Source organism: Staurois parvus, unplaced genomic scaffold (genome assembly GCF_062004578.1).
Source record: "Staurois parvus isolate SC_StPar_1 unplaced genomic scaffold, SC_StPar_1.0 ptg000174l, whole genome shotgun sequence".
Classification (NCBI taxonomy): domain Eukaryota; kingdom Metazoa; phylum Chordata; class Amphibia; order Anura; family Ranidae; genus Staurois; species Staurois parvus.
Window position 1 is genome coordinate 1284221 of NW_028317970.1, and position 27581 is coordinate 1311801.

General features: G+C 46.8%; 1 protein-coding gene across 1 annotated transcript in view; it reads right to left on the reverse strand.

The window, feature by feature from the left end:
* The window catches only part of LOC149462484 (uncharacterized), a 171310-nt gene that overhangs the window by 39365 nt on the left and 104364 nt on the right, over positions 1-27581 (reverse strand). Inside the window, exon 5 of the mRNA XM_089676831.1 lies at positions 9986-10184. Coding sequence (XP_089532957.1) covers positions 9986-10184 — 199 coding nt within the window. The remainder of the gene's footprint in view (positions 1-9985; positions 10185-27581) is intronic.

Here is a 27581-nt window from a genome sequence, read left to right on the forward strand (position 1 = left end):
CATGATAAAACAGAACTTGTGTCCCTATCAGAGTCCTTTCTTACATCAGGAGTCCTCAGAGTTCCCCTTTACATCACGGTTCTTTTGAGAGTCCTCCCTTACATCAGGTGTCCTTACCAGTGTGCCCCTTATATAAAATGTCCTCATCAGAGTGCCCCTTTACATCAATTGTCCCCATCAAGTGTCATGGATCAGTTGTATCCTCTCTGAGATCTGGGGGTACAAGTAAAATCTGGGGGTACAAAGCCCACCCCAGCACCCCCTAGATCTGGGCCTGGGCTATGAAAAATGTACATCAAGTCCTGCGGGTGATAATAACGTACTAATCACCCAAATCGGGAGAAATACAATCACTGTAAGACAACCTATTAAAAGGAAGATATTCCAGGAGGTTTGTGGATGCAAAAGTATGGACATCCTGATTGTTATCGGTCCGTCTGTCTTCTAGTGGAACTATTGCCTGCTTCTCTCTAACACGTCTGCTTCAGGGTGTTTGACACCTTCTTCACCCTCTTTTGTAGTCAACACCTCAGGTGGAGGAGAATCCGGGACTTTTTTTTATCCTTGACGCATGGATCCAGGCCTGAGAATCCACAGTCAGAACTGCTGTACGGGTCACGGCTGTTATTACTGTGGGCTCCCCATAAGGTGGGTCCAGGACCTTGTGCTTATGTACGGCTTTAACAACCACATGGTCTCCAGGCATGAAAAGATGTGTTGGTTCCTGTGAGCGAAGCAGAAAAGAAAGAGAAACATCACCGTAGATGCCATTCAAAAGCCTTATACGATTCATCACATATATTTCTTGGATCAGCTCTAATTCTCCAGGCATCATCACCAGCAGACCTTTGGTCTATGGGGTAGGAAATGGTCTGTCTATTAAAATTTCAGAAGGGGACAATTTAGTTGTTTTGTTTGGTGTCATCCTGATTTCAGCCAACACTGCGGGCAGATAAGTCTGCCACTTAACAAATGTACCTCCAGTAGCTTTCCTCAACTTCTCCTTGATTGTCCTGTTCATCCTCTCTACCATTCCTGAACTCTGCGGGTGATAAGGGATGTGAAATTTCCATTGAATAACTATTCATTTGGCTACTTGTTGAGTCACTTTGGATGTGAATGATGGGCTCTTGTCTGAATCACCAGAGGGCATCTCCATCTTGAGAAAATTTCCTTGCACAACATTTTGGCCACAGTGGAGGCATCCTCTTTGTTAGTGATAAAAACCTCCGGCCATTTGGAAAATGTATCCACTATAACCAGCAGATACTTACCTCTCTTGTTAGGCATGTGTGTAAAATCAGTCTGTAATTCCTCAAAAGGACCCTGTGGTGGAGGAAGATGGTCATGTTGGCCATACTGTTGTCCTGTATTATTGTTCCTCAAATAACACACCTTCCTAACTGATCTTGCACCCGTTGTGACATATTCTGTATACAAAATGTTTTTTCATTTCCTGCAAAGTCCTCTGCCATCCTCTGTGCCCTATGCCATGAAACTGTGCTATAAGCACCGGTGCACTGTGCTGAGGTATCCCTATGATCCCCTCTTTGGACATTAGACCATTCTAGTCCAATGTCAAACCTTTGTCTTTCCAATATTGAATATCCTCTTTTGTGGCTGTGCACTTTGAGTAACTGTTGTTCCGGGAGCATGGGCGGCTCTAACATAGTCAAAACAAGACTGGCAGACTCCTGTGAAGGCTTTACAGCAGCTTCCTTGGCCGTACGGTCAGCCAATGCATTACCCAGAGCTATGGGGTCATGTGAAGACGTGTGGGCTTTACATGTGATACCAGCAATAGTACGGGGTTTGTGTATGGCTTCCAAAAGATCATTCACTAAAGATGCATGAGATCCCCTGCCAAAATCCTGCACTACATCAAATGTGTACTTGGAATCTGTGTAAATGTTAACATCTTTCCTTCAAATAATTCACAGGCACAGGTCAGGGCTATGAGTTCTGCAGCCTGTGCTGAGGGATAAGGCAGGGCTTTGCTTCCCATACCTTATCTGGAAGTTGGACAACCTGCCAAGTAGACATTGTCATTAGGTCTTGTGCATGAACCATCTACAAAGATATCAACATTCCCTACTACTGGCTCTTGTAACATGTCATATCTGGGAGTAATGTCTTCATGTATAATTGAAGCACAATCATGTTCCTTGGGAGGAATGTCAGATTCTGACTTCAAACTAAGCATGCCATTTAAAACAGTAATTGGTCCTGAACTTGGAGAGGAGTATTTAATAGATAAATGAACAGTGGAAGTGAGAATGACCTCATACACACTGGCTCTTTGGGCTGTCATGTGTCTCGTGTGGGAAGATTCTTCAGAATTTGTAATACGTGATGTGTGGTATGTAACACGGTGTTATGTCCCAATGTCATAGCCATAGATGCCTCCACTCCCATTTTCTATGCCTGCATAACTGCCTGTATATACAGGTGAAACTCGAAAAATTAGAATATCGTGCAAAAGTTCATTTATTTCATTAATGCAACTTAAAAGGTGAAACTAATATATGAGACTCATTCCATGCAAAGCAAGATAGTTCAAGCCGTGATTTGTCATCATTGTGATGATTATGGCTTACAGCTCATGAAAACCCCAAATCCACAATCTCAGAAAATTAGAATATTATGAAAAGGTGCAATATTCTAGGCTCAAAGTGTCCCACTCTAATCAGCTCATTCAGCCATAACACCTGCAAAGGGTTCCTGAGCCTTTAAATGGTCTCTCAGTCTGGTTCAGTAGGAATCACAATCATGGGAAAGACTGCTGACCTGACACCATCATTGACACCCTCCATAAGGAGGGAAAGCCTCAAAAGGTAATTGCAAAAGAAATTGGATGTTCCCAAAGTGCTGTATCAAAGCACATTAATAGAAAGTTATGTGGAAGGGAAAAGTGTGGAAGAAAAAGGTGCACAAGCAGCAGGGATGACTGCAGCCTGGAGAGGATTGTCAGGAAAAGGCCATTCAAAAGTGTTGGGGACTTTCACAAGGAGTGGACTGAGGCTGGAGTCAGTGCATCAAGAGCCACCACACACAGACGGATCCTGGACATGGGCTTCAAATGTCGTATTCCTCTTGTCAAGCCGCTCCTGAACAACAAACAACGTCAGAAGCTTCTTACCTGGGCTAAGGAAAAACAGACCTGGTCTGTTGCTCAGTGGCCCAAAGTCCTATTTTCTGATGAGAGGAACTTTTGCATCTCATTTGGAAACCAAGGACCCCGAGTATGGAGGAAGAATGGAGAGGCCCAAGGACCCAGAGTATGGAGGAAGAATGGAGAGGCACAAGGAGCCCAAGTATGGAGGAAGAATGGAGAGGCACAAGGACCCCGAGTATGGAGGAAGAATGGAGAGGCCCAAGGACCCCGAGTATGGAGGAAGAATGGAGAGGCCCAAGGACCCCGAGTATGGAGAAAGAATGGAGAGGCCCAAGGACCCCGAGTATGGAGGAAGAATGGAGAGGCCCAAGGACCCCGAGTATGGAGGAAGAATGGAGAGGCACACACTGCAAGATGCTTGAAGTCCAGTGTGAAGTTTCCACAGTCTGTGTTGATTTGGGGAGCCATGTCATCTGCTGGTGTTGGTCCACTGTGCTTCATTAAGTCCAGGGTCAACGCAGCCGTCTACCAGAAGATTTTGGAGCATTTTATGCTTCCTTCCGCAGACAAGCTTTATGGGGATGCTGACTTCATTTTCCAGCAGGACTTGGCACCGCCCACACTGCCAAAAGCACCAAAACCTGGTTCAATGACCGTGGGATTACTGTGCTTGATTGGCCAGCAAACTCGCCTGACCTGAACCCCATAGAGAATCTATGGGGCATTGCCAAGAGAAAGATGAGAGACATGAGACTGAACAATGCAGAAGAGCTGAAGGCCGCTATTGAAGCATCCTGGTCTTCCATAACACCTCAGCAGTGCCACAGGCTGATAGCTTCCATGCCACGCCGCATTGAGGCAATAATTGCTGCAAAAGGGGCCCAAACCAAGTACTGAGTACATATGCAGCTTCTACTTTTCAGAGGTGCGATATTGTTCTATGTACAATCCGTGTTTTATTGATTGCATGGAATATTCTCATTTTCTGAGATTGTGGATTTGGGGTTGTCATGAGCTGTAAGCCATAATTATCACAATGATGACAAATCACGGCTTGAACTATCTTGCTTTGCATGTAATGAGTCTCATATATTAGTTTCACCTTTTAAGTTGTATTATTGAAATAAATGAACTTTTGCACAATATTCTAATTTTTCGAGTTTCACCTGTATATATAATTCCTAACTCTGGTGTTGTCAGATTTCATCCTGCCTCTTCTTTCCAGACCCTCTTAAATCTTTTTAGGAACTCCATAATTGATTCCATACTGCTCTGCTTACAAGCAACTACTGTAGCTAGTGACTGTTAATTTCTGCAATTAACTCCTTCCACATCTGTTTCTGTCCTACGGCAGTTCTCCACTCATAGTCCACAGTCAGTCCAAATGGCTCATGAAGCATGGTGGTCCAATCCCAACCTGATTCCATATCATATCCCAAAATTCCATCGATGATTATCCTCATGCCCTGTTGTGAACATTGTTGCCCCTGCATTGCTCTTTTCAAGTAGTTAATGGCAGCAGTGGGGTTTTCCGAGGATCAGGACAACCCTTTATAATTCCATTAACGTCATTCATTACCATTGGCTTTATCACAATGTCATTTCCCACAATGATGGAAGGGTAAGCTTGGGTGGCTCCCTCGTCTTCAGCGTCTTTTCTGGACCTCAAATAATACTTACTGAGTTCTTCTGAATTATCCTGCTTCTGCTGACTCACCTCTCCTGTTGAATCTTCTGACTCCTCACTTGCTGCGTCCCTCTCCTGTACTGTCTGCTCTTTTACCATTGATGTCTGTCCTCCTGATTTCATTGCCTTGCTTACTACTTTGCCTTTTTTATTTTCCTCCTTCTTGGTCCTGGGTGTCAGAGCAGTCACAGTTTGCTGCATCTGGTCTAATGTCCTTCCCAATGTAACTTTTGTTTCTTTCCACTCTTTATTCATTTCACGCATTGATACACTTGAACCTGACTCTTCTTCTGAAGAACCTTCCCCATCACCACCGATCACTGCCAAACAGCCTCCTTCATTGGTGGGAGACTCTTGGGGCAGAATGTAATGCATGCCTCCTCCTATTATGTGACAACAAATAATCCTCATCCTTAGGGAGCTGAGGATACAGCTGAGTATAATCAGGAAGCGCAGTGGCAGGCGACAAGTGCCATAAATAGCGTTGGCACTATATAAATCCTGTATAATAATAATAGTCTGTTTAGCTACTGGGGCAGAAGGGATTGGTTTCAGGCATTTATATCCTGGGGCATACTTCAACCAATTCAATGCTCCCCCTCTCATATATAGGGAAAGGCAGTTTTGTCCCCTAAATATATCCCCTTTATCATATCCATGTGAATATCATCATCATTGTCCCCATCTCTGGGAAAAGGACTGGCACTCCCCATGGTTGAACTCCACCCCACCAGGCTGTCCACCCATTGGACAACATAAAAATCCAAACTGACACTCAGGCAACATACTCTTTACATGTCTCATTAGCTGGTAGTTGGGATTTTTCTAGAGATGATCCGTCTTCCTTAGTAAATTTCTTTAACAGGTTTTCTTCCTCTGAATACTTTACACGGTGGCTCCGGAGGGTCTGGGTACTTCCCCTTACCTTGGGAGTTTCCCATCATCACTGCAAAGCAAAGATGCGATATTACAGTGAAGGAAATAAGTATTTGATCCCCTGCTGATTTTTAATGTTTGCCCACTCACAAAGAAATGATCAGTCTAAAAATCGAATGTTCGGTGTATTGTAACACTGAGGGACAGAATTTCAACAACAAATTCAGCAGAAATGCGTCTAACAAATGATGACTGATTTGAATGTTCATGAGGGAAATAAATATTTGATCCCCTTCACAAAATATGACTTACTACTTGGTGGCAAATCCCTTGTTGGCAATCACAGAGGTCAGACGTTTCCTGTAGTTGGCCACCAGGTTCTCACACATGTCAGGAGGGATTTTGGCTACTCCTCTTGGCAGATCCTCTCCAAGTCATTAAGGTTTGGTGGCTGACATTTGGCAACTCAAAATTCCAGCTCCCTCCACAGATTTTCAATCGGATGAAGGTGTGGAGACTGGCTAGGCCACTCCAGGACCTTAATGTGCTTCTTCTTGAGCCGCTCCTTTGTTGCCTTGGCCGTGTGTTTTGGGTCATTGTCATGCTGGAACACCCATCCATGACCCATTTTCAATGCCTTGGCTGAGGGAAGAAGGTTCTCACCCAAGATTTGATGGTACATTGCCCCATGCATCGTCCCTTTGATGCGGTGCAGTTGTCCTGTCCCCTTAGCAGAAAAACACCCCCAAAGCAGAATGTTTCCACCACGTTTCACAGTTGGGATGGTGTTCTTGGGGTCATAGGCAGCATTCCTTCTCCTCCAAACATGGCGAGTTGAGTTGATGCCAAAGAGCTGGATTTTGGTCTCATCTGACCACAACACTTTCTACCAGTCCTCCTCTGCATCATTCAGATGTTCAGCGGTAAACTTCAGCCGGGCCTGGACATGTGCTTTCTTGAGCAGAGGGACCGTGCGGGCACTGCAGGATTTCAGTCCTTGTCGGCGTAGTGTGTTACCAATTGTTTTCTTGGTGACTGTGGTCCCAGCTGCCTGGAGATCATTGACAAGATCCTCACGTGTAGTTCTGGGATGATTCCTCACTGTTCTCATAATCACTGACACTTCACGAGGTGAGATCTTGCATGGTGTACCCAACCTGGGGAGACTGACACTTGTTTTGTGTTTCTTCCATTTGCAAATGATTGCACCAAATGTTGTCACCTTCTCACCAAGCTGCTTGGCCATAGTTTTGTAGCCCAGTCCAGCCTTGTGTAGGTCTACAGTCTTGTCCCTGACATCCTTGGACAGCTCTTTGGTCTTTGCCATGGTGGAGAGTTTGGAATCTGATGGTTTGATTGCTCCTGTGGACAGGTGTCTTTTATACAGGTAACACAATGAGATTAGCAGCACTCCCTTTAAGAGACTGCTTCTAATCTCAGCTTGTTACCTGTATGAGAGACACCTGGGAGCCAGAAATCCTGCTGAATGATAGGGGATCAAATCCTTCTTTCCCTCATGAACATGCAGATCAGTCATCATTTGTTAGACATGCATTTCTTTTGAATTTTTTGTTGCTATTCTGTCTCTCAGTGTTACACCGAACATTCCATTGTTAGACCGATCATTTCTGTGTGAGGGGCGAACATTCAACATCAGCCGGGGAGCAAATACGCATTTCCTTCACTGTATGTGAGCTGGCCTATGTGTTTCTCTCCCAGTGATGAGTCTTTGTGCCGGGTGAAGCTGGACTGAACTCACGTAGAGCTCCGACAAATTTTTTCTCAACTGCACAAGTGCTTCAAGGCTGAAAATCACCTGGACAGGTACACCCTATTGTGACTCCTTCAGACTGTCACCATGCTTTCACCTATCCCAGGTCAATGGAGAAATCTCCTCGCTGAGTAGATGGGGCGTCTCACAGTCCTACAGAGACTTAGAATACATCTACTGAACAGTTTCTCTAGTTACAAGCGTACATAATCACTGAACACACTACTCTGTATGATTGTATGGAGGACACACACACATTTCTTATACATCAACCTAGGTTCTGTTTAACCCCGCGAGCTCCCAAAGCTCCAGCGGACAATTGCTCGTGCTACCGCAGCACAGAGGCTTGGTGGAGATAGGGGGCGATCAGGGCAAAGGAAGACAAAAAATGCTCACTTACCTCCGATGGCCGATCCTATCCCACTTCTGACACCACTTCTGTCAGGAACATCAATTTATGCCGGCCTCCTCCTCCTCCAAACATCCAGTTCAAAGTACTTTGGGAATAATACAAGTCAGACATCTGGATGTGTGATGCAAAATGTGACTTCTTTATTATTCATCAAGCTTTAAGTAATAAATGATAACGCGGCATATTTCAGGCGGTTTCCATAAAGCACCAATCAGAATACAGAATAGAGATTTCAGTAAACTACTCCACGGCACGTCATAACAAAAATACAACAGGATAGTGACTTCTGTGATTTCTATAAACAAGAAATGTGTGCATAGATACCAGCATTCACATCCCACGGGAACATCTTGTATGTACAACAAACCAGTTAGTAGGCACAGAGCAAAAGTGAGTGAACTATTAACCCTTTCATATAGTAGGTGGAGCTAATTACTGATTCTTAGCGCCTTCTAAAGAACGAATAGGGTTTTTTTGTTTTAAATCAATGGTTGGTTTAATCCTGAGGTTTTATTTATGTCTTTAATGTCTACTGTACTCATACATGTATGAATGTGATCTCCGATACTTGTATGACACCACCCCTCACATGGTACACTAATAATATGTAGGGGGACAGAGACAAGTGTGTGTCCAGCCCTGACAAATTCTGCTGTATTTTAATAAACATTGATTTCCTATAATCATCAGCTCCCTCTAGTGGCCATAATGAAGTATTAATTCAAAAACACCTCAATCAGGAAAAACAGTTCAATACATTATGGTCACTAGATGGAGCCAATGATCATAGGAAATCACTGTGTGAAATAAAATAACACCATGTGACATGGCTGAATGAATGCTGGTCATATTAGTTAATCTATTCTCTAAGTGGGGTGGTAACTATTGGGCCAATCCCTTTTACAAACCACACATAATATCGCCCTTCAAAGTGAAAACAGAAACAATTTGCAAAAAATCAAAGAGTAGAAATATTTTCCGGTGGATCCCCTCTACCCAGACCCCATATGTAGACATAGAACAACAAGCTGTGTTCCCTCTCGTGCCGCACTCCTCCAACCACCCAAACCCACACAGAAGCCAAGGGAAATAATGAGAGGAAAGTTCCCCCCTAGTTTAGGGAGGAGTTCTCCTTCCCTCCTGTTGGGGGATGGGAGAAGGATGGACTGAAGACAGAGAGACGCTTCGGGGTCACCACTGTTCTGTAGAGCCTTGAAATGAAGGACATCAACTTCAGAAGTTCTTGTTGTCTGTGTAAAGTTCCCCGATAACGAGATCTGGGCTCTCCCGGCTTCTAGCTCTGTAACCCGCTACATCATTATCAGGAAACGCAACTCCGACACCCAAGAAAGGCTGAAGTTGTGTCCTTCATTTCCAGGATCTACTGACCACTCTGCACCCCGACATTTACTGCACTTCATCCATGTCTTTGGGGACCTCTGATCTCCTTATCAACTGTTTCTTCCATGATGAAGATCAGCCATGGAGTATATCTGAGGTGTATATCAGGGTGTGCTTCTTCCCCACATGAGAGCTGGGATGTCCAGCAACATTCATCTAGAAGACATTTCCTACACTCAAGGCACTAATACACCTCCAGGGTTGTGTGGAACCCCTGATGTACAGGAAGACAGGACTTCAGTGAGGAACATTTCCTTCACTCAGGACAGGAAAGTGGCTTCTCCCCCGTGTGAGATCTCTGATGTTTGGAAAGACTGGACTTCCATGAAAAACATTTCCCACACTCAGGACAGGAATATGGCTTCTCGCCCGTGTGAGATCTCTGATGTCTGCAAAGATGGGACTTCGTTGAAAAACATTTCCCGCACTCAGGACAGGAATATGGCTTCTCACCTGTGTGAGATCTCTGATGTATGAAAAGACTGTACTTCTCTGAAAAACATTTCCCACACTCAGGACATGAATACGGCTTCTCCCCCGTGTGAGATCGCTGGTGTGTGTGAAGATTGGACTTCCTTGTAAAACATTTCCCACACTCAGGACAGGAACATGCCTTCTCCTCCGTGTGAGATCTCTGATGTCTGTAAAGATGGGACTTCTCTGAAAAACATTTCCTACACTCAGGACAGGAATACTGCTTCTCCCCTGTGTGAAATCTCTGATGTCTGTATAGATAGGACTTTGTTGAAAAACATTTCCCGCACTCAGAACAGGAATACGGCTTCTCCCCTGTGTGAGATCTCTGATGTTTGTAAAGAGTGGACTTCTCTGAAAAACATTTCCCGCACTCAGGACAAGAATATGGCTTCTCCCCAGTGTGAGATCTTTTATGCACATTAAAATGGGATTTATAATGGAAACCCTTCCCGCACTCAGTACAGGAGAACCTCTTCCCTGTTGGAAGGCCGGCCCGGTCCCACACAGTCTGAGGTTCCTCAGGATACGAGGAATCCGATGGTCCATCTACACTGGGTGGTGCCGGATGGACATTGGAGGGAGCCGGGTTTTCTCCTGGACTATACTGTGTGATGTCCTCATCTTCTACTTTCCAGTCTGGAGACAAAGTGAGACAATCCTCGCAGGTTTTCCTCATCTCCCGGCCATGGACTAAAATACAAAGACAAAGAGGATTACTAGACAGAAGCTGATTGGTTCCCCCAAACCAGGACTCCGCCCACATCAGGCAGCTTGGTCTCTGAGGAGCTTACAATTCCACCCTCAAGGGAACTAGGAAATGGCTCCTCTGATCTCCTACCAGGTCATTTCTTTATTCATGGACCCTAGTCAGAGAGTGAGGAAACAACCAGAACTGTCTTTTATAGGAGGGACAGTGATGAGGGGATTATAGGACGAGGGTCCCCACCCCCTCTATCACTCATCGCCATCTTCCCAACACAAGAAGTACTGCACTTCCTTATTTAGTCCATGATTTAGTCATGAAGAACAGCGGGGCTGAGCCCCACCAGAGGTCAGAGAGTGAGGATGGGGGGAGAACAACCAAGATGAAGACTGGACTGATCCTGAAGACCACCATCATTGGGGTATTGACTCCTCCCTCATTATCACTTTCTGTTTAAGGGTCCAAAGTTGGAGGATGTTATCACATTATTATCACCATGTAAAAGTCTGTGCTCCAATCACATCATCCGATATAAAATGTCCAGCTGGGAGAAAATGGGTGTAAAAGAAGTAACGCCGATGTAATGTACAACCTATTATATAGGATACAAATGTTAGTACTATACAGTATCAGGAGTATGTAATGTACAACATAGAATATACAGTGTAAGGGTCAGGACTCATAATATTGGTATTCTGTAATCAGTGGAAGATTAAATATTTACTGTAGACAAGTTGCAGAGATCCCACACCGCTGCCTCCCATCTCCTGAGACTGCACTCAGTGACTTGGGGCTGAGACACTACAGACATATCCCTCCACCCGGCACAGCCAGCAGACCACAGAGCAAGGAACCCTGGGAGAATTGTTCTGTCAGAGATCTTGCTAGACCTGGGCATGGGGATAGAAGACCCAAGACACACACCCCAGGTGCCCAGATCTAGTAAAGTCTATAGTGAAAATCCACATTTTGCTGCCAGCTGAACCCCAGAACCTCCATAAATCCAGTCTAGATACATAAATTGTGTCTGCAGCACAGAGAAGGAAGATTATCCGAGAGAAATCCAGGAATACAGGACGGGGAACACAGCTCAGGAAAGTGACCAGGGGATTACAGGCTGATATCACCCAGTCCCCGCCCTACTCTGGACCAATCAGTGAGCAGTATGGGTGGAGGAATGGATTTAGTGTTCATGACCCACCTGTGCTGATCTCTGTAGGAGTGTCCTCCTCTATAAATGTCCCCGTTATTCCATCCTCCTCCATAGACTGCTGATCATCCCTCACATACGCCTCTTCTTCTTCTGCTTTCACCTCAAATTCTATATCGATTGGATCTCCACTCTAAATCAAGGAAATGACAGAAAATATCATCTGTAAAATGTAAGATTTATGATTGTGACATCACACACAATATCCACACATTGTCTTCATGAGTTCATGTTCTAGATCCTCCAGCCCACCAACCTTGTAATAGTGAGGGATGGTGTGACCTTCCTGTGTGGAATCCCGGGAATACAGAGGACGGGGACATCTTTCTGGTGGATTCCTGGTATTAGGTGGCTCCATCATATCCTTGTGTCCTTCTGAAAACTCCTCCATCACTCCATACTCCTCATCCTCCTCTTTATACTCTTCTTTAACATCAATATTATCATCCCCGAGGATTCCACTCTGAAAGATATAATAAAACATTCATTGTAACAAACATGCTGTGTATAAATCACAACTACCAATAATTGTCATCATCTACCTGAGGATGGTGAGGGATGGTGTGACCTTCCTGTGTGGAATCCCGGGAATACAGAGGACGGGGACATCTCTCTGGTGGGTTCCTGTAGCTGGATGACTCCACCATGGTGTCCTGGTACAGATCTTTGTGTTCTTTTAGAAGGTCTGACTCCTCCATCGCCCCATCCTCATCCTCCTCCTCTTTTATCTCTTCTTTAACCTCAACTTTAGGATCTCTCAGGTTTCCACTCTGAATATATAATAAAAATGACATCAATGGTAACAATGCAGAGAATGTACAGATCATAATGATACTATCAGTGATTGTTCCTCATCTACCTGATGATGGTGAGGGATGGTGTGACCTTCCTGTGTGGAATCCCGGGAATACAGAGGACGGGGACATCTCTCTGGTGGGTTCCCATGACTGGATCCATCTGTAGGAAACACACACACTGACTGAATCCATTGTTTCTATGTGTCTATCAGATGATGGGGGATCTAGGTGGATCCTCCGTACTGCTCTCTCCTTTACAATAAAGTCTCCTCTTACCCGGTGATGTGAGGGGCGGCTGATTGTCCATCATGACGTCCTTGTAGAGATCCTTGTGTCCTTCTAAATACTCCCACTCCTCCATGGAGAAATAGACAGTGACACCCTGACACCTTATAGGAACCTGACACACACAATGATACAGTCACCATCCAGACACATCCCTTGTCTGTTACTGGAGAATGTCCCAGAATTCCCGGCACCGCTCACCTCTCCTGTCAGCAGCTCAGTGATCTCTCTGGTGACTTCTAGAATCTTCTTCTTCTTTCTCTCTTCTATCAGGGAGGGAGGTGGAGGCAATGTGATGTCATATGATCTCCAGACTTCACAGGAGGAAAACTCTACATCTGAACACAAAGAGTCACATCAAATGATATTCCCAGAATCCTCCTCACCTCTCCATTCAGGTCTCCATTTTATTAAAGCCCCACTTCAGGTTGAGGTATAATTTCCCCCCACAGGACCCCCACACTACGCAGGGTATAAGGAATTCTGATGTCATAACACACAACACAGGATCTACAGTTCTGTTTTGCTTATGAGGATGCCAAGGGTCCCCCACATCCTAAGACCATAGAATAAAAAGAAAGGAGCCAAATGGAAGGACATTGGGAGGAGGGGCTGTGAGGTCAGTGTGATGTCATAGGATTCTCTGACTCTGGATGGAGGGACATTGGGAGGAGGGGCTGTGAGGTCAGTGTGATGTCATAGGATTCTCTGACTCTGGATGGAGGGACATTGGGAGGAGGAGCTGTGAGATCAGTGTGATGTCATAGGATTCTCTGACTCTGGATGGAGGGACATTGGGAGGAGGAGCTGTGAGGTAGGTGTGATGTCATAGGATTCTCTGACTCTGGATGGAGGGACATTGGGAGGAGGAGCTGTGAGGTCAGTGTGATGTCATAGGATTCTCTGACTCTGGATGGAGGGACATTGGGAGGAGGAGCTGTGAGGTCAGTGTGATGTCATAGGATTCTCCATTCCCCGCCACTTATAAAAGTGGTATAATCCATTAGTATAGACTGATGAGGTGAGAAGGTGACACCTCTCCACAATGAGGAGAATGTTCCGGCCCCGGAAGTGGGGGAATGATCTGCCCCTGAAGGGGTTAATCTGGGTTCCCACACTATATATGTGTGTATCATCATCTGCTGGAGATAAAAGACGTCACAGTGACTATGGAGGATGGACATGACTATGGAGGAAGAGGACGGACATGACTATGGAGAAAGAGGACGGACATGACTATGGAGGAAGAGGACGGACATGATGGGGGGTTACTGGGTGTAAATAGGAAATAACATCTTATTACCTCCTCTGCTGCCACTTCCAGCAACGTCTCCTCTCTGCTTCCTCCCAACTCAGCTCTCACCCGGAACTTCCTGCCTGTACCTGACATCACTTCCTGTCTGTCTTCCAGAGAGACTTCCTGTGTGGGTAGAAGTGAGATCCCCACCTTGTGGAGCTCAGAGGAACTGCAGCCCCGAGAAGCGTCTGGTAGTGTGGCCCCGGCCTTGTGCTGGGTGTGTATGGACTGTAGATCCTTGTGTAGGGAGGAAATGACTCCTATCTGTGACTGCTGTAACCTGCTGACTGGCATCTCCTGTGAAATCTGACACTTGCACTGGATACACACAAGGCAGTCAGGGATTTCAGCCCCTCCCTTCTCCTCTCAGACTGTAATACAGAGAGAGCCAATCAGAAGAGGTATTAAAGGAGCCAATGACAGGGACTTTCTCAAGCAGGAGGTGCAGCTGCAAAGCATTGTGGGATATGCAGTCCTGAACAGAAACGGCCTGATAGGCTGATATGAGGGGTGGAACTACAGAGACCAGCATGCTTAGTGAGGAGAGTGAAGGACTCCATCTTGTTTTTCCTGAGGGGAGGCAGTCTGCATGTGGCAGGAGACAGTCTGGACCTGGCAGAGAAGTGCTCAGGGTCAGTTCACAGCATGTTTAGGTATCTGCATCAGTCAGGGAACATCCAACCTGAGAGATGTGGCCTACAGTACAGTGCCTACACCGACAGTGTGAAGGGCTCATCGTGAGGTGACCACAGGAGCCGGTCATTTCCAGGACCATGGTTTGGGCCTTAGTCCCAGGATCTGGTGAGAGGGATTTTGCCCCCTGGCAGATGACAGGAACACGGCACACAGAGACATGACACTTCTCCCATACTCACCAGGCACTGGGTTGTGTAGATGGTCCTGCTATACAGACACAGTGTTTGCTTTGCTATACAAATCCTGCCACGGGATTATAATGATACTTTACCATAGGAGTGTAAGTGCACCAATGAAAGTGTCTCGCTGAAGACCCCAACATTCATCCTGGTACCAAGAGACTGAAGTTACTGGTGCCATACGGGCACGCGCATGCGTATTCAGGCCTCTATATTGCATGGTGTGGGAGGGAATAGCTCTACCTTGGAAAGTAGCTATGAAGCATCAGTTGGGCGCAGTGTTTGCCTATTGGGCTTGTGGTGTCGGGGGTTAGAAGGGAGAAGTCTGACACCACAGAGAGTCATCCTTCTGCTCTCCTTCTGCTTTGACATCATAGAGCTGAGTTTATGTAAAGGGGTTTAGACCCACTTTGAGGGCGCCATGTAAGTGTTTCCTCTGCTCTTGGGGTTATTCACGGTTGGAATCCCCTGAAAGCAGCCTGAGTGTAAAAGTGAGTTATATTGCTTCCGGTCTCAGGATTTGCTGTTCTCTTGATTCACCGAACGTATACCTGTTGTTCATGTTTATTACTTCCCATAGAGGTCTTACAGTAAAGCTGATCTCTGTGTTTATTATACCGTGTGTGCTTTTCATTGGTCCTTGTACTTCACTATTGTCAGGGGTGTCAGTTGGGGCTGAGACAGTTCTTGGGGTTGGGAGGCAGAGTGGTGGAGTGAACAAACGTAAGCAGCCCCTTCGGGGGGATCGCTACACTTATAGAGGGGTCACCTCCACTCCCACCAAGGAGGACAGAAATATATGACTGCCTAGTCCAGCCTTCCTCAGCCAGGGGTCCTCCAAAGGTTTCTCGGGGTTCCTTCAGCAATGAACAATTCCTGTGTGAATCTGTCAGATTACAAGTCCCCATTATCTGGGTAAGGGGGTGTCAATCATCGCACGTCGCTGACATTTACAAATCTAGAGAAGAGTTTTAAATTGCCAACAAATTACATTTCCCTCCCAGATTCCTTTTTACACTCAGCCGATGCGGGGCCGCTGCATTTTTCGAAGTCCTGCTTGTCACATTTTTAGTGCAGGTTTGGTGTGGTAAAAAAAAAGCCACACAAAAAATGCACCTCCCCATTGAAATCAATGGAAAACATGGCAAACCACATCAAAAATGCACCTGCCTTGTGTTTTTGGTGCAGTTTGTGAGTCACATGCATTGCCTGTACTTGTTGGGGGGTCAAAGAACAGCCTCATTCACTTCAATGGGTCACATTCAGCAGGAGATACACCCATCAAAAGTGACATCTTGGGGATAATTCCTGCTGTGACTGCGAAGACAACCATCACTACTGGGATATGTGTAGATGCTGCCCACTGCCTCTGCAGATATAGGGGGCAGTAAAAGTTCAGCTCAACTGTGAGGTCTAACAATATAAAGGAAAACTCTGCTTCAAAACTAAATAGGTGTGGGGTTCCCCTTTAATATCCATACCAGACCCTCATCCAGCATTAGGAGAAGTATGAAGATGAAGGGGAACTCCACTTAAAAATGAACTAATGATAACAAGGTGTTATCTTATTGACAAATGGTGGGTCCCCCATATACCCCAGTAATGGTTGGCTCCCCCGAACTCCATTGTAATGGTGGGTTCCCCCACACACCCCAGCAATGGTGCCCCCCCCGCGCACACACCCTGGTAATGGTGAGCCCTCCCGCACACACCCAGGTTATGGTGGATTCCTCCATACACATAAGTAATGGTAGGTCCCCCTGCATATCCCAGCAATGGGGGTTTTCCCCACAAACCCTGGTAAAGGTAGGTCCCCCCACACACCCCTGCCATGGGCCCATTAGCACACCTAGGATTGACACGGGGTGATGCCAGTTAGAGGGGTGGGAGATTAGTGAACATTCTCTCCTGGATCCCCCCTTCCTTTCATTGAACATTTACTCCTGGATTTCCACTTCCCATGGTGAACATTCACTCCTGGATTTCTCCCTCCTGGAGTGAGCATTCGTTCATGGATATCACCTTCCTTCAGTGAATGTTCACTCCTGGATCCCCCTTCCTTCAGTTAACATTGACTGGTGGATATCAGAGGATGGGGAGACGTCAGAGGTCCATCAGCTTCATCAGATGACAGGGGAGTCATCAGAGGTCCATCAGATTCATCAGATGACAGGAGAGACATCAGAAGTCCATCAGCTTCATCTGAGAATGGGGAGACATCAAAATGTCCATCAGCTTCATTGTAGAACAAGGGAGACATCAGAGGTCCATCAGCTTCATCAGATGACAGGAGAGACATTATAGGTCAATCAGCTTCATCTGAGAACAGGGGAGATATCAAAATGTCCATCAGCTTCATTGTAGAACAAGGGAGACATCAAAGGTCCATCAGCTTTATCAGAGGACAGGGGAGTCATCAGAGGTCCATCAGCTTTATCAGAGGACAGGGGAGTCATCAGAGGTCTATCAGCTTCATCAGAGGACAGGGGAGTCATCAGAGGTCCATCAGCTTTATCAGAGGACAGGGGAGTCATCAGAGGTCCATCAGCTTTATCAGAGGACAGGGGAGTCATCAGAGGTCCATCAGCTTCATCAGAGGACAGGGGAGACATCAGAGGTCCATCAGCTTTATCAGAGGACAGGGGAGTCATCAGAGGTCCATCAACTTCATCAGAGGACAGGGGAGTCATCAGAGGTCCATCAGCTTTATCAGAGGACAGGGGAGACATCAGAGGTCCATCAGCTTTATCAGAGGACAGGGGAGTCATCAGAGGTCCATCAGCTTCATCAGAGGATAGGCACACATCAGAGGTCCATCAGCCTCATTGGAGATGGGAGACATCAGAGGTCCATTAGCTTCATCAGAGGACAGAGGAGAAATCAAAGGTCTATCAGCTTCATCAGAGGACAGGGGAGACATCAGAGGTCCATCAGCCTCATTGGAGACAGGGGAGACATCAGAGGTCCATTAGCTTTATCAGAGGACAGAGGAGAAATCAGAGGTCCATCAGCTTCATCATAGGACAAGGGAGACATCAGAGTTCCATCAGCTTTATTGGAGGACAGGGGAGACATCAGAGTTACATCAGCTTTATTGGAGGACAGGGGAGTCATCAGAGGTCCATCAGCTTCATCAGAGGACAAGGGAGACATCAGAGGTCCATCAGCTTCATCGTAGGACAAGGGAGACATCAGAGTTCCATCAGCTTTATTGGAGGACAGGGGAGTCATCAGAGGTCCATCAACTTCATCAGAGGACTGGGGAGACATCAGAGGTCCATCAGCTTCATCGTAGGACAAGGAAGACATCTGAGGTCCATCAGCTTTATTGGATGACAGAGGAGTCATCAGAGGCTGTCACAGATCCCACCCACATGCACACGGCCACAGCGACTAGCTAACCGAGGCATGCACATCTGGCCGTGACTTGGTGTAAAGAGGGAATGAGGGGGACTTATTTTGTCACAGCCCGCACTACCTCTCCTCTCATATTAGGACCCATGCAGTTTATGTTGTCTATATGGAGGAGGTGTAGGGTTAGATTCATCCTAGGCTCTAAGTGTTCCCCCTTGACCAACATCATTTTTAATCCAAGTCTCCCAGATAGTCTGGCCATTGGTCGAGTGCCTCCTTGGGCTGAGGTTAATCTATTCCAATTGCAACATTTGGTCAATCCAGTAATTCACAACCTTAAATCCTTCCCTGACATTCAAAAAGCTGCTCGCATTCCACCCCATCAGTATTTTGTTTATCTACAGATACAACACATTTTTGCCCCCAAAGCCTCTTCTCTGACTCTTGAACAACCTACCCCTTTAGATCATATCTGCATCCAAGGCCCACACCACCGGGACATCATTTCCGCTACGTATACATTGCTTGTAGATGTCGCCCTTTTTCTATTGGTTCTCCCCTTTATATGTGTAAATGGTCCCGTTTCCTTCAATGTGATATTGGGTTGGATCAATGGAGTAGGATTTGGGAGGCCTCTTCTAAATCTTCTGTGTGTGTAATGTATACAGAAAATCCTTCTAAGACCCCCATGTTTTGGTATCGGACCCCTGAGGTTCTCCATGATAGTAACCTGAATGTTTCTTCTGTTTGCTGGTGTTGTGGGACGGAAACTGACACTCTTTTCCACATTTCTTGGGATTGCCGGTCCATTGCGCCCTTTTGGAGGAGGTCCTTACCCCATTGTGGTTACTTTTCCTGGCTCCTGTCCCTTTTGAGCCCATTTACTTTCTGTTGGGTCTACCTTTTCGGGTCTCTCTAAATGTGCGAGGAAACTTTCCACCTACATGAGGGCAGCCAGGAGAACCATTCCCATGCATTGGCTGTCTTCTATGTCCCCCATGTTACCGGCACTGATGAAGGTCAGAGCAGAAATGAGAAAGTTGGAGTACCTACCTGCTTTACACCCTGCTACTGTCCCTGCGCTGGAGGCAGTTCAGGACCCACGGGACACCTATGACACCGATCTGTCTGCTCCGATCGTTTGTGATTGATGGCCATGTCACTGTTTTGTATTGACATTGTATGTTCTTATGTACCTCTCATCGATGAGCTGCTTTATCAGCCTTCTCTCCCTCTCTGCTTTTATTTTACATTTACCTTTGTGACTGCTTGTTGTAATGTGTGACATAGAAAGGGAAATGGGTGCTAATAGGCTGCAGGAGATCCGCTGAGACATAGAGAGGGAAATGGGAGCTAATAGGCTGCAGGAGATCTGCCGAGACATAGAAAGGGAAATGGGTGCTAATAGGCTGCAGGAGATCTGCTGAGACATAGAGAGGGAAATGGGTGCTAATAGGCTGCAGGAGATCCGCTGAGACATAGAGAGGGAAATGGGTGCTAATAGGCTGCAGGAGATCTGCCGAGACATAGGGAGGGAAATGGGTGCTAATAGGCTGCAGGAGATCCGCTGAGACATAGAGAGGGAAATGGGTGCTAATAGGCTGCAAGAGATCCGCTGAGACATAGAGAGGGAAATGGGTGCTAATAGGCTGCAGGAGATCCACCCGAGACATAGAAAGGGAAATGGGTGCTAATAGGCTGCAGGAGATCCGCTGAGACATAGAAAGGGAAATGGGTGCTAATAGGCTGCAGGAGATCTGCTGAGACATAGAGAGGGAAATGGGTGCTAATAGGCTGCAGGGGATCTGCTGAGACATAGAGGGAAATGGGAGCTAATAGGCTGCAGGAGATCTGCTGAGACATAGAGAGGGAAATGGGTGCTAATAGGCTGCGGGAGATCTGCTGAGACATAGAGAGGAAAAATGGGTGCTAATAGGCTGCAGGAGATCTGCTGAGACAATGAAATGTGTATGAAATGGATGGATGTGCAGACACTCCCAGAAGATGATGTCATTATGAGTGGATTGATATATATTTTGCATTGTCCCCCCCAGAAGGATCAGGTTTGGCGGGATCGCTCTCATTAGCTATACATTTGTATTTTGTGTTCTGTGTTTGTAAGACTTTTCTATATGTAATAAGAGATGTTTGTTGAACAGTTGGTTACATAAGAGTTACATTTATTTCTTCTTCCTTTATTCAGTAATGTTTCATCTCCCGTAGTATCCCTGTAAGGTACATATTATACAGGAAGGGGGATTATGGGATGGATCTCGGGGCTGCAGTTCCTCTGAACTCCACAAGGTGCTGATCTCACCTATACTCACACAGGAAGTCTCTATGGAATGCAGACAGGAAGTGATGTCAGGGACAGACAGGAAGTGATGTCAGGTGCAGACAGGAAGTGATGTCAGGTACAGACAGGAAGTTCCAGATGAGAGGTGAGGCGGGAAGAAGTATAGAGGAGACGTTGGTGGAAGTGGCAGCAGAGGAGGTAATAAGATGTTATTTCCTATTTACAACAAATGTATATAAATCTGAGGCTCTTTTAGGAATGTTGGGGGTTTAAGCAATGAAAGGGGCTTTATAGCAACTTAAATGTGTAATATGTGTAACATTGTTATGTTTATCTCCTCCTCCCCTCCCCCGCCTGTCTCCAGCACCGCACCCGGGGACTAGCAGGGAGGGGAGAGACCTTGCAGTGTAATAAGAACCGATTGGCTGCTCCTCAGGAAAGGGGAGTGTCTGGCTTATCCTTTCTCCCTCTCACTCCCAGAGCCGTTTTGGCATTTTTTGCACGTTTAAAAAATAATTTTATCCTGAAGATGACACAAAACCCCCAAAATATCGATTTTCTGAAAGTAGAGACTTTAGAGAATAAAGTAGCGGCAGTTCTAATTTTTATGTCACAAAATATCACAAAGTCTAGGCAATTTCAGTAAAAAATTATTATTATTATTACATGGAGTTTATATAGCACCAAAGGGTTTGCTCAGCGCTGTACAATAGAGGGGGGGACAATACATGAAACATTACAGCAACTACAAACAGCACACGAGGGGTAAGAGGGCCCTACTCTTAGGAGCTTACAATCTAGGAGGGAGGGGGTAGTGGTACAGGAGGAAGTGGCTGTGGGGGATGGAGTGGTAGGAGGATTGAAGGAGAACGGCTGTTAGGTGAGGGTGGGGTAGGCTTCCCTGAAGAGGTGGGTTTTCAGGGAGCGCCTGAAGGTGAGGAGGGAAGGTGACAGTCTGATGGATTAGGGTAGTGAGTTCCAGAGGATGGGGGAGGACCTGGAGAAGTCTTGCAGTCGTGCATGGGAGGAGGAGACCAGGGAGCAAGATAGAAGGAGGTCCTGTGAAGAGCGAAGGGTACGGGTAGGGTGGTACCTGGGAATCAGGTCGGTGAGGTAGTCAGGGGCAGTTTTGTGAACGGCTTTGTAGGTCAGGTTTAAAAGTTTGAATTTGATGCGTTAGCAATCGGGAGCCAATGAAGGGATAGGCAGAGGGGGGTGGAGCCAGTGGAGGGAGAGGCAGAGGGGGTGGCAGAGGTGGAGCGGTTGGTGAGGTGAATGAGTCTGGCCGCTGAGTTCAGGATAGTCTGAAGCGGGGAGAGTTTGCACTGGGGTAGGCCGGTGAGGAGGGAGTTGCAGTAGTCCAGGCGTGAGATAATCAGGGAGTGTACGAGTAGTTTAGTGGTGTCTGGGGTAAGGAAGGAGCGTATCTTGGCGATGTTGAGGAGGTGGAGCCTGCATGTGTTTGTAAGTGATTTGACATGAGGTTGGAAGGAAAGGTTTGAGTCCAGAATGACGCCAAGGACTTTGGCTTGCGGGGCGGGATTGATGGTGGTGTTGTTGGTAGTGATGGATAGGATGGGGCGCACGGGCAGGAGGGAAGATGAGAAGCTCGGTTTTGGAGAGGTTAATCTTGAGGAAATGGAGCGACATCCAGTCAGAGATGTCGTTTAGGAGGTGAGTGATGCGGGCGGAGAATGTGGGGGTGAGGTGAGGGGTGGAGAGGTAAATTTGAGTATCATCAGCGTGGAGGTGATAGTTGAAGCCGTGGGAGTGTATGAGTTTGCCAAGGGAGGAGGTGTAGATGGAGAATAGAAGGGGTCCAAGGACAGAGCCTTGAGGGACCCCAACAGAGAGGGGGAGGGAAGGGGAGGTGGCACTGTTGTAGGAAACACTGAAGGAGCATCGGGATAGGTACGAGGAGAACCAGGAGAGAGCGGTGTCTCTGATGCCAAGGGAGAATAGTTTATTAAGGAGGAGGGGGTGGTCAACTGTGTCGAAGGCCACAGAGAGGTCCAGGAGGAGGAGGACAGAGTAGTCGCCTTTGGCTTTGGCGGTTAGTAGGTCGTTAGTGATTTTGAGGAGGGCGGTTTCGGTGGAGTGTAGGGGATGGAAGCCGGACTGTAGTGGATCAAGGAGGTTGTTGTCAGTTAGGTGGGCGCTTAAGCGGCCGTAGACGAGGCGCTCAAGGAGTTTGGAAGTGAGTGGCAGCAGGGAGATGGGTCTGAGGTTGTTTGGGTCAATGGGGTCCAGGGAGGGCTTTTTGAGTATGGGGTGATGTGTGCATGCTTTAGGGGGGAGGGTAATGTGCCAGCAGAGAGGGATAGATTGAAGATATGGGTGAGGGAGCAGATGAGGGAAGAGGGGGGTGACTGGAGGAGTCGAGAGGGGATAGGGTCCAGGGGGCAGGTAGTGAGGCGGGCTTCTGAGAAGACCCTGGTGACTTCCTCAGTGGTAGCAGGGCTGAAGGAGTGCAGAGCTGGGGGGGTTACGGTAAGCGGGGTCTTGGGTGTGGAGGGGGGCAGTGTGGTTGCGAGGTCAGGGGAGGGGAGAGAAGAGGGGGTGATAGGGGGAGGCTAGGTGGGGAGGTAGATTGCGAGTTGACTATGTCCTTACGGATTGTGTCAATCTTGTTACGGAAATGGGTGGCAATCTCGTGGGCGGTGAGTGAGGTACTGAGTGGAGGAGGGGGGGGAGAGAGCAGGGAGTTGAAGGTGGAGAAGAGTCGGCGAGGGCAGGTGGAGAGGGTGTTGATCAGGTTAACAAAGTAGGCCTGCTTGGCGGCGTGGAGGGAGGAGGTGTAAGTGAGGAAGGCAGATTTGTAGAGGGAGAATGCATGAGGGGACCTGGTTTTGCGCCATAGTCTCTCCAGCGCACGACTGCGAAGTTTGTGGCGTTTAGTGCTGTCGTTCTGCCATGGTTGAAGCAGTCTAGGTTTGATGTTGCATGTGGTAAGGGGTGCCAGAGAGTCTAGGGTAGCTGATAGTGAGTCATTGTACGTGGTGGTGGCTAGGTCAGGACATGACAGTGGAAAGATGCTGCCGTGTAGGCGGTTGGTAGCCGAGTGGAGGGGGGCCGGGTTCAGGTTGCGGAGGTTGCGGCTGGTGATGGTTTGGCGCTTTTGGGGGGGGAGTTGGGGGAAGGGGAGACAGAGAACGTGAGGAGTTGGTGGTCGGAGAGAGGGAAGGGGGTGTTAGTGAACTGGTTGAGGGTACAGAGGTGGGAGAAGACAAGGTCCAGGGTGTTCCCATCGATGTGGGTGGAGGATTGAGTGTATTGTGTGAGTGCGAAGGAGGATACACTTAAGTTAATTTCAGGGCACAAAAAAGCAATAAATGACCCATTTATGTGTAAAAATATAAAAGCCGAGGTTGCAGCGAGTAAATAGATATCCAACATGTCAAACCTTAAGTTGTGTGTGCTGAAATGGTGACAACCTTTAGTCCCCGGTATTATCTATAGGTGACACATTTATAGCCCCTTCTAGGTCATCAGTATAGAGTACGGAGGAGGTCTGCTCCTAGAATTATCCTCTCATTCTGGTGTGACCGGCGATATGTAACGTGTATCACAATCAATGTTATCACGTGTAGGCGCTCCAGCGTGTGCTCTTACGTTTGGGTGCGCATATATGTGGGGGAGGGGGGGTCTTAAATTTTTTAAAGGGAGGAGTTATGTACTTGGGTGTAACTTTAATTCTTTACAATTAAAAAAAAACATTTTTACTTAAGGGGACAAAGTCCTCTATGTGATGACATTTGATGAGAGGTTCTCTTTATTGAGACATCCAAGGTCTAAAAGACCCCCAATGTCTCCCCTGTACTCCATTGGATGTAATGTAGAGCACATCGCACCGCATTACATTCTTTGCCGGCCTCGATGGTCGGGAAATCTGTCATAACATCACTTCTGGGTCAGTACAAGAAGGGAGTGAACATCTCCTCCGTCCCCTCTACCCTCCGGGACCCACTGAACCGGGTCCACAAATGGGCAAGCAGAGCCAGGGAAGCATAGTAGGTACAGGGGAGGTTCACACACACGGGGTGGCAGAGGCTGGCACCTGAAAGGAGAGCCTTGTGGCTTGCCCTCAGCAGGGACAAAGATTAAAAACAATACTTGCCCGGTGGGGCTACAATACCTCTGGTGGGGCTCAGCCCCGCTGTTCTTCATGACTAAATAAGGAAGTGCAGTACTTCTTGAGTTGGTTAGATGACAATGAGTGATAGAGGGGGTGGGGACCCTCGTCCTATAATCCCCTCATCACTGTCCCTCCTATAAAAGACAGTTCTGGTTGTTTCCTCACTCTCTGACCTCTGGTGGGGCTCAGCCCCGCTGTTCTTCATGATTAAATCATGAAGTAAATAAGGAACTGCAGTACTTGTGTTGGGAAGATGGCGATGAGTAATAGAGGGGGTGGGGACCCTCGTCCTATAATCCCCTCTTCACTGTCCCTCCTATAAAAGACAGTTCTGGTTGTTTCTTCACTCTCTGACCTCTGGTGGGGCTCGGCCCCGCTGTTCTTCATGACTAAATCATGGAGTAAATAAGGAAGTGCAGTACTTCTTGTGTTGGGTAGATGGCAATGAGTGTTAGAGGGGGTGGCAGCTCCCTCATGCCTCTGCAAAGCCTTCTCCGTCCTCCGGCACAGTGAGTACTTGTTCTCCTATTCCCCACTCTGACAGCCATGCAGAGGTTCCTGAACCCCCAGAACCATCGCTGAAAGAAATATTAACAGCAGTCCACACTCATGGCACATCGCTCACACAGCTTACTGTGGAATATAAACGCATGAAAGAGGACATTTTATTTATCCGCCATGATATGCACAAGATGAGAGAGAGGGCGACCACCATTGAAGGCAGGTTGAGCACATTGGAGGATGAACTCCCTCCATTGTAACAACATGTACATTCTAACACCATGAGAACATCTGAGCACCTGGCCAGATCAGAGGACATGGAGAATCACCTACGTAGGAGCAACCTTCACCTGGTAGGCTTGCCTGAGAAAGCTGAGGGAAAGAATCCTGTGGGATTTATTGAGACTTGGTTACTGAATACATTCGGCAAAGATAACCTAACGCCTTTTTTCTCAGTGGAAAGGACATTACAAGGATAGAGATGTCATCCTCCATCTTGCTAGACAACAACCTGCCATGGAAATACAAGGTGCAAAAATATCTATATTTCCAGATTTCTCAGCTGAAATCCAGCGTAAGTGAGCCAGATCTACTGATGTTAAATGCCGCCTACGTGTGATCCAAGTGTCTTACTCCATGCTTTATCCTGAGAAGCTACAAGTCATAATAGATGGCTCCGTACAATTCTATGACTCCCCTGCAGCAGCAGCTACCTGGCTGGATAGGAATGAAAGGCGCTTATGTCCAGCTCCAGTATGACTTATCCATTGCCCGGCGTTCACAACTCAAATTTCTCCTTGTCTCTCCCTTAGTATGAAAGCGGAGTTCAGGGATGAGTAGATTGCCTGTTTTGCTTTAATAACAGATGACTCTCATGGCTACACCCTTTGGAATGTCACATATAGTCCCTTTGCTTTCCCCTTCTGTTACCCTTCGGGGCGTTTTTGAGTTGACTCAGGTTTGCCCATGTTTTGGCCTAAGCTGGTATTTTTTCTATTTTTTTCACTTGCTATGCTGTCTCTGGACTGGAAAACATCCTACACCAATTATCACCTGCTGGAGTGTGAGAGGAGATCCATCGTCTCTGGGTGTTCCCTATAATTGTATATATTGTGCTGACGATATCCCACCAAACACTTCCTTGGGACACGGAACACTACCCCTGAGGAATCACACTCCTAGTCTTCATAACCTCCTTCATAACTATGAGTAATCAAAAGGATATTGTCCTTTCTTGGAATGTCCATGGCCTGCATGACCCAAAGAAGAGAATGGCTGTCTTCACATTCCTCAGCCATCAAGACCCTTCCATTGTATGCCTTCAGGAGACTCACATGACTTTGGATACTCTTCATCTTTTGAAACGCTCTGAGTTCCCCCTTCAGTTCCATGCTGCACACTCTCAGTACTCTAGGGGCATGAGTATAATGGTTGTCAGAGGAGTACCTTTCATGGTTATCTCATCCAAAATAGATCCATTGGGTCGTTATATATTTCTGTTATACAGTTGGGACTCTCATTTATGTGTTCTTGCAAATATGTATGTACCTCCACCATTTCATATGGAGACGGTGAGATGCCTGTTTCAATTTATAGCCACCCATCCACAAACACCATTATTGGTAATGGGGGACATTAACACAGTTTTGGATACTTCCTTAGATCTCTTAAAAAAATTCTCCCCACTTGGCCCTAGAAAATCTCTCCTTTTGTCCACCACATGAAGGAAATTGGATTCTGGGACTTATGGCAATCCCTCCACCCACTAGATGCTCAATTTGCATGTCACTCAAGCTCCCACTCCTCTCTATCCCGTATAGATTTGGCATTGGGTTCCAATCTGATTCTACCATATACACCTCAGGTGACCTCTTTAGCCAGGAGCCTATCTGATCATTCCCAATGCGTATATCCTTGTCCCTGAAAAGGTCCTCTACATTTACATTGTGGAAGCTCAACCCATTCTGGATAACTCTCTTCACTGACTTAATGCATAAACAATTACAGGGCTTTCTACTTGGATACAGACACTCAACGATTCCTATGATTGTTTGGGATGCTTTGAAAGCATATATTAGAGGCACGTGTATCAGAGAAATTTCCAGAATGAAGACTAACTCCAGACAATAGGAGGTTGAGGCCGGCCAATCTGTAACTAAGGCAGGACAAGCCTATCTTAGCAATACCAACCCTGATACAGAGAGGTGGTGCTTGCGGCACAACAGTTTTTGCGCACTGTCCAACTTCAGCATGCTGAAAATAAACATTTTTTCTTCTCAAGCCTTGAGGAGGGGGAAAAGACGGGTCATATTCTCACAATCATTGCAAAAGCTCAGTGACCATCTTCTCATATCTCTTCTTCAAAACTGTCCTCGACTCAATTGGTCAC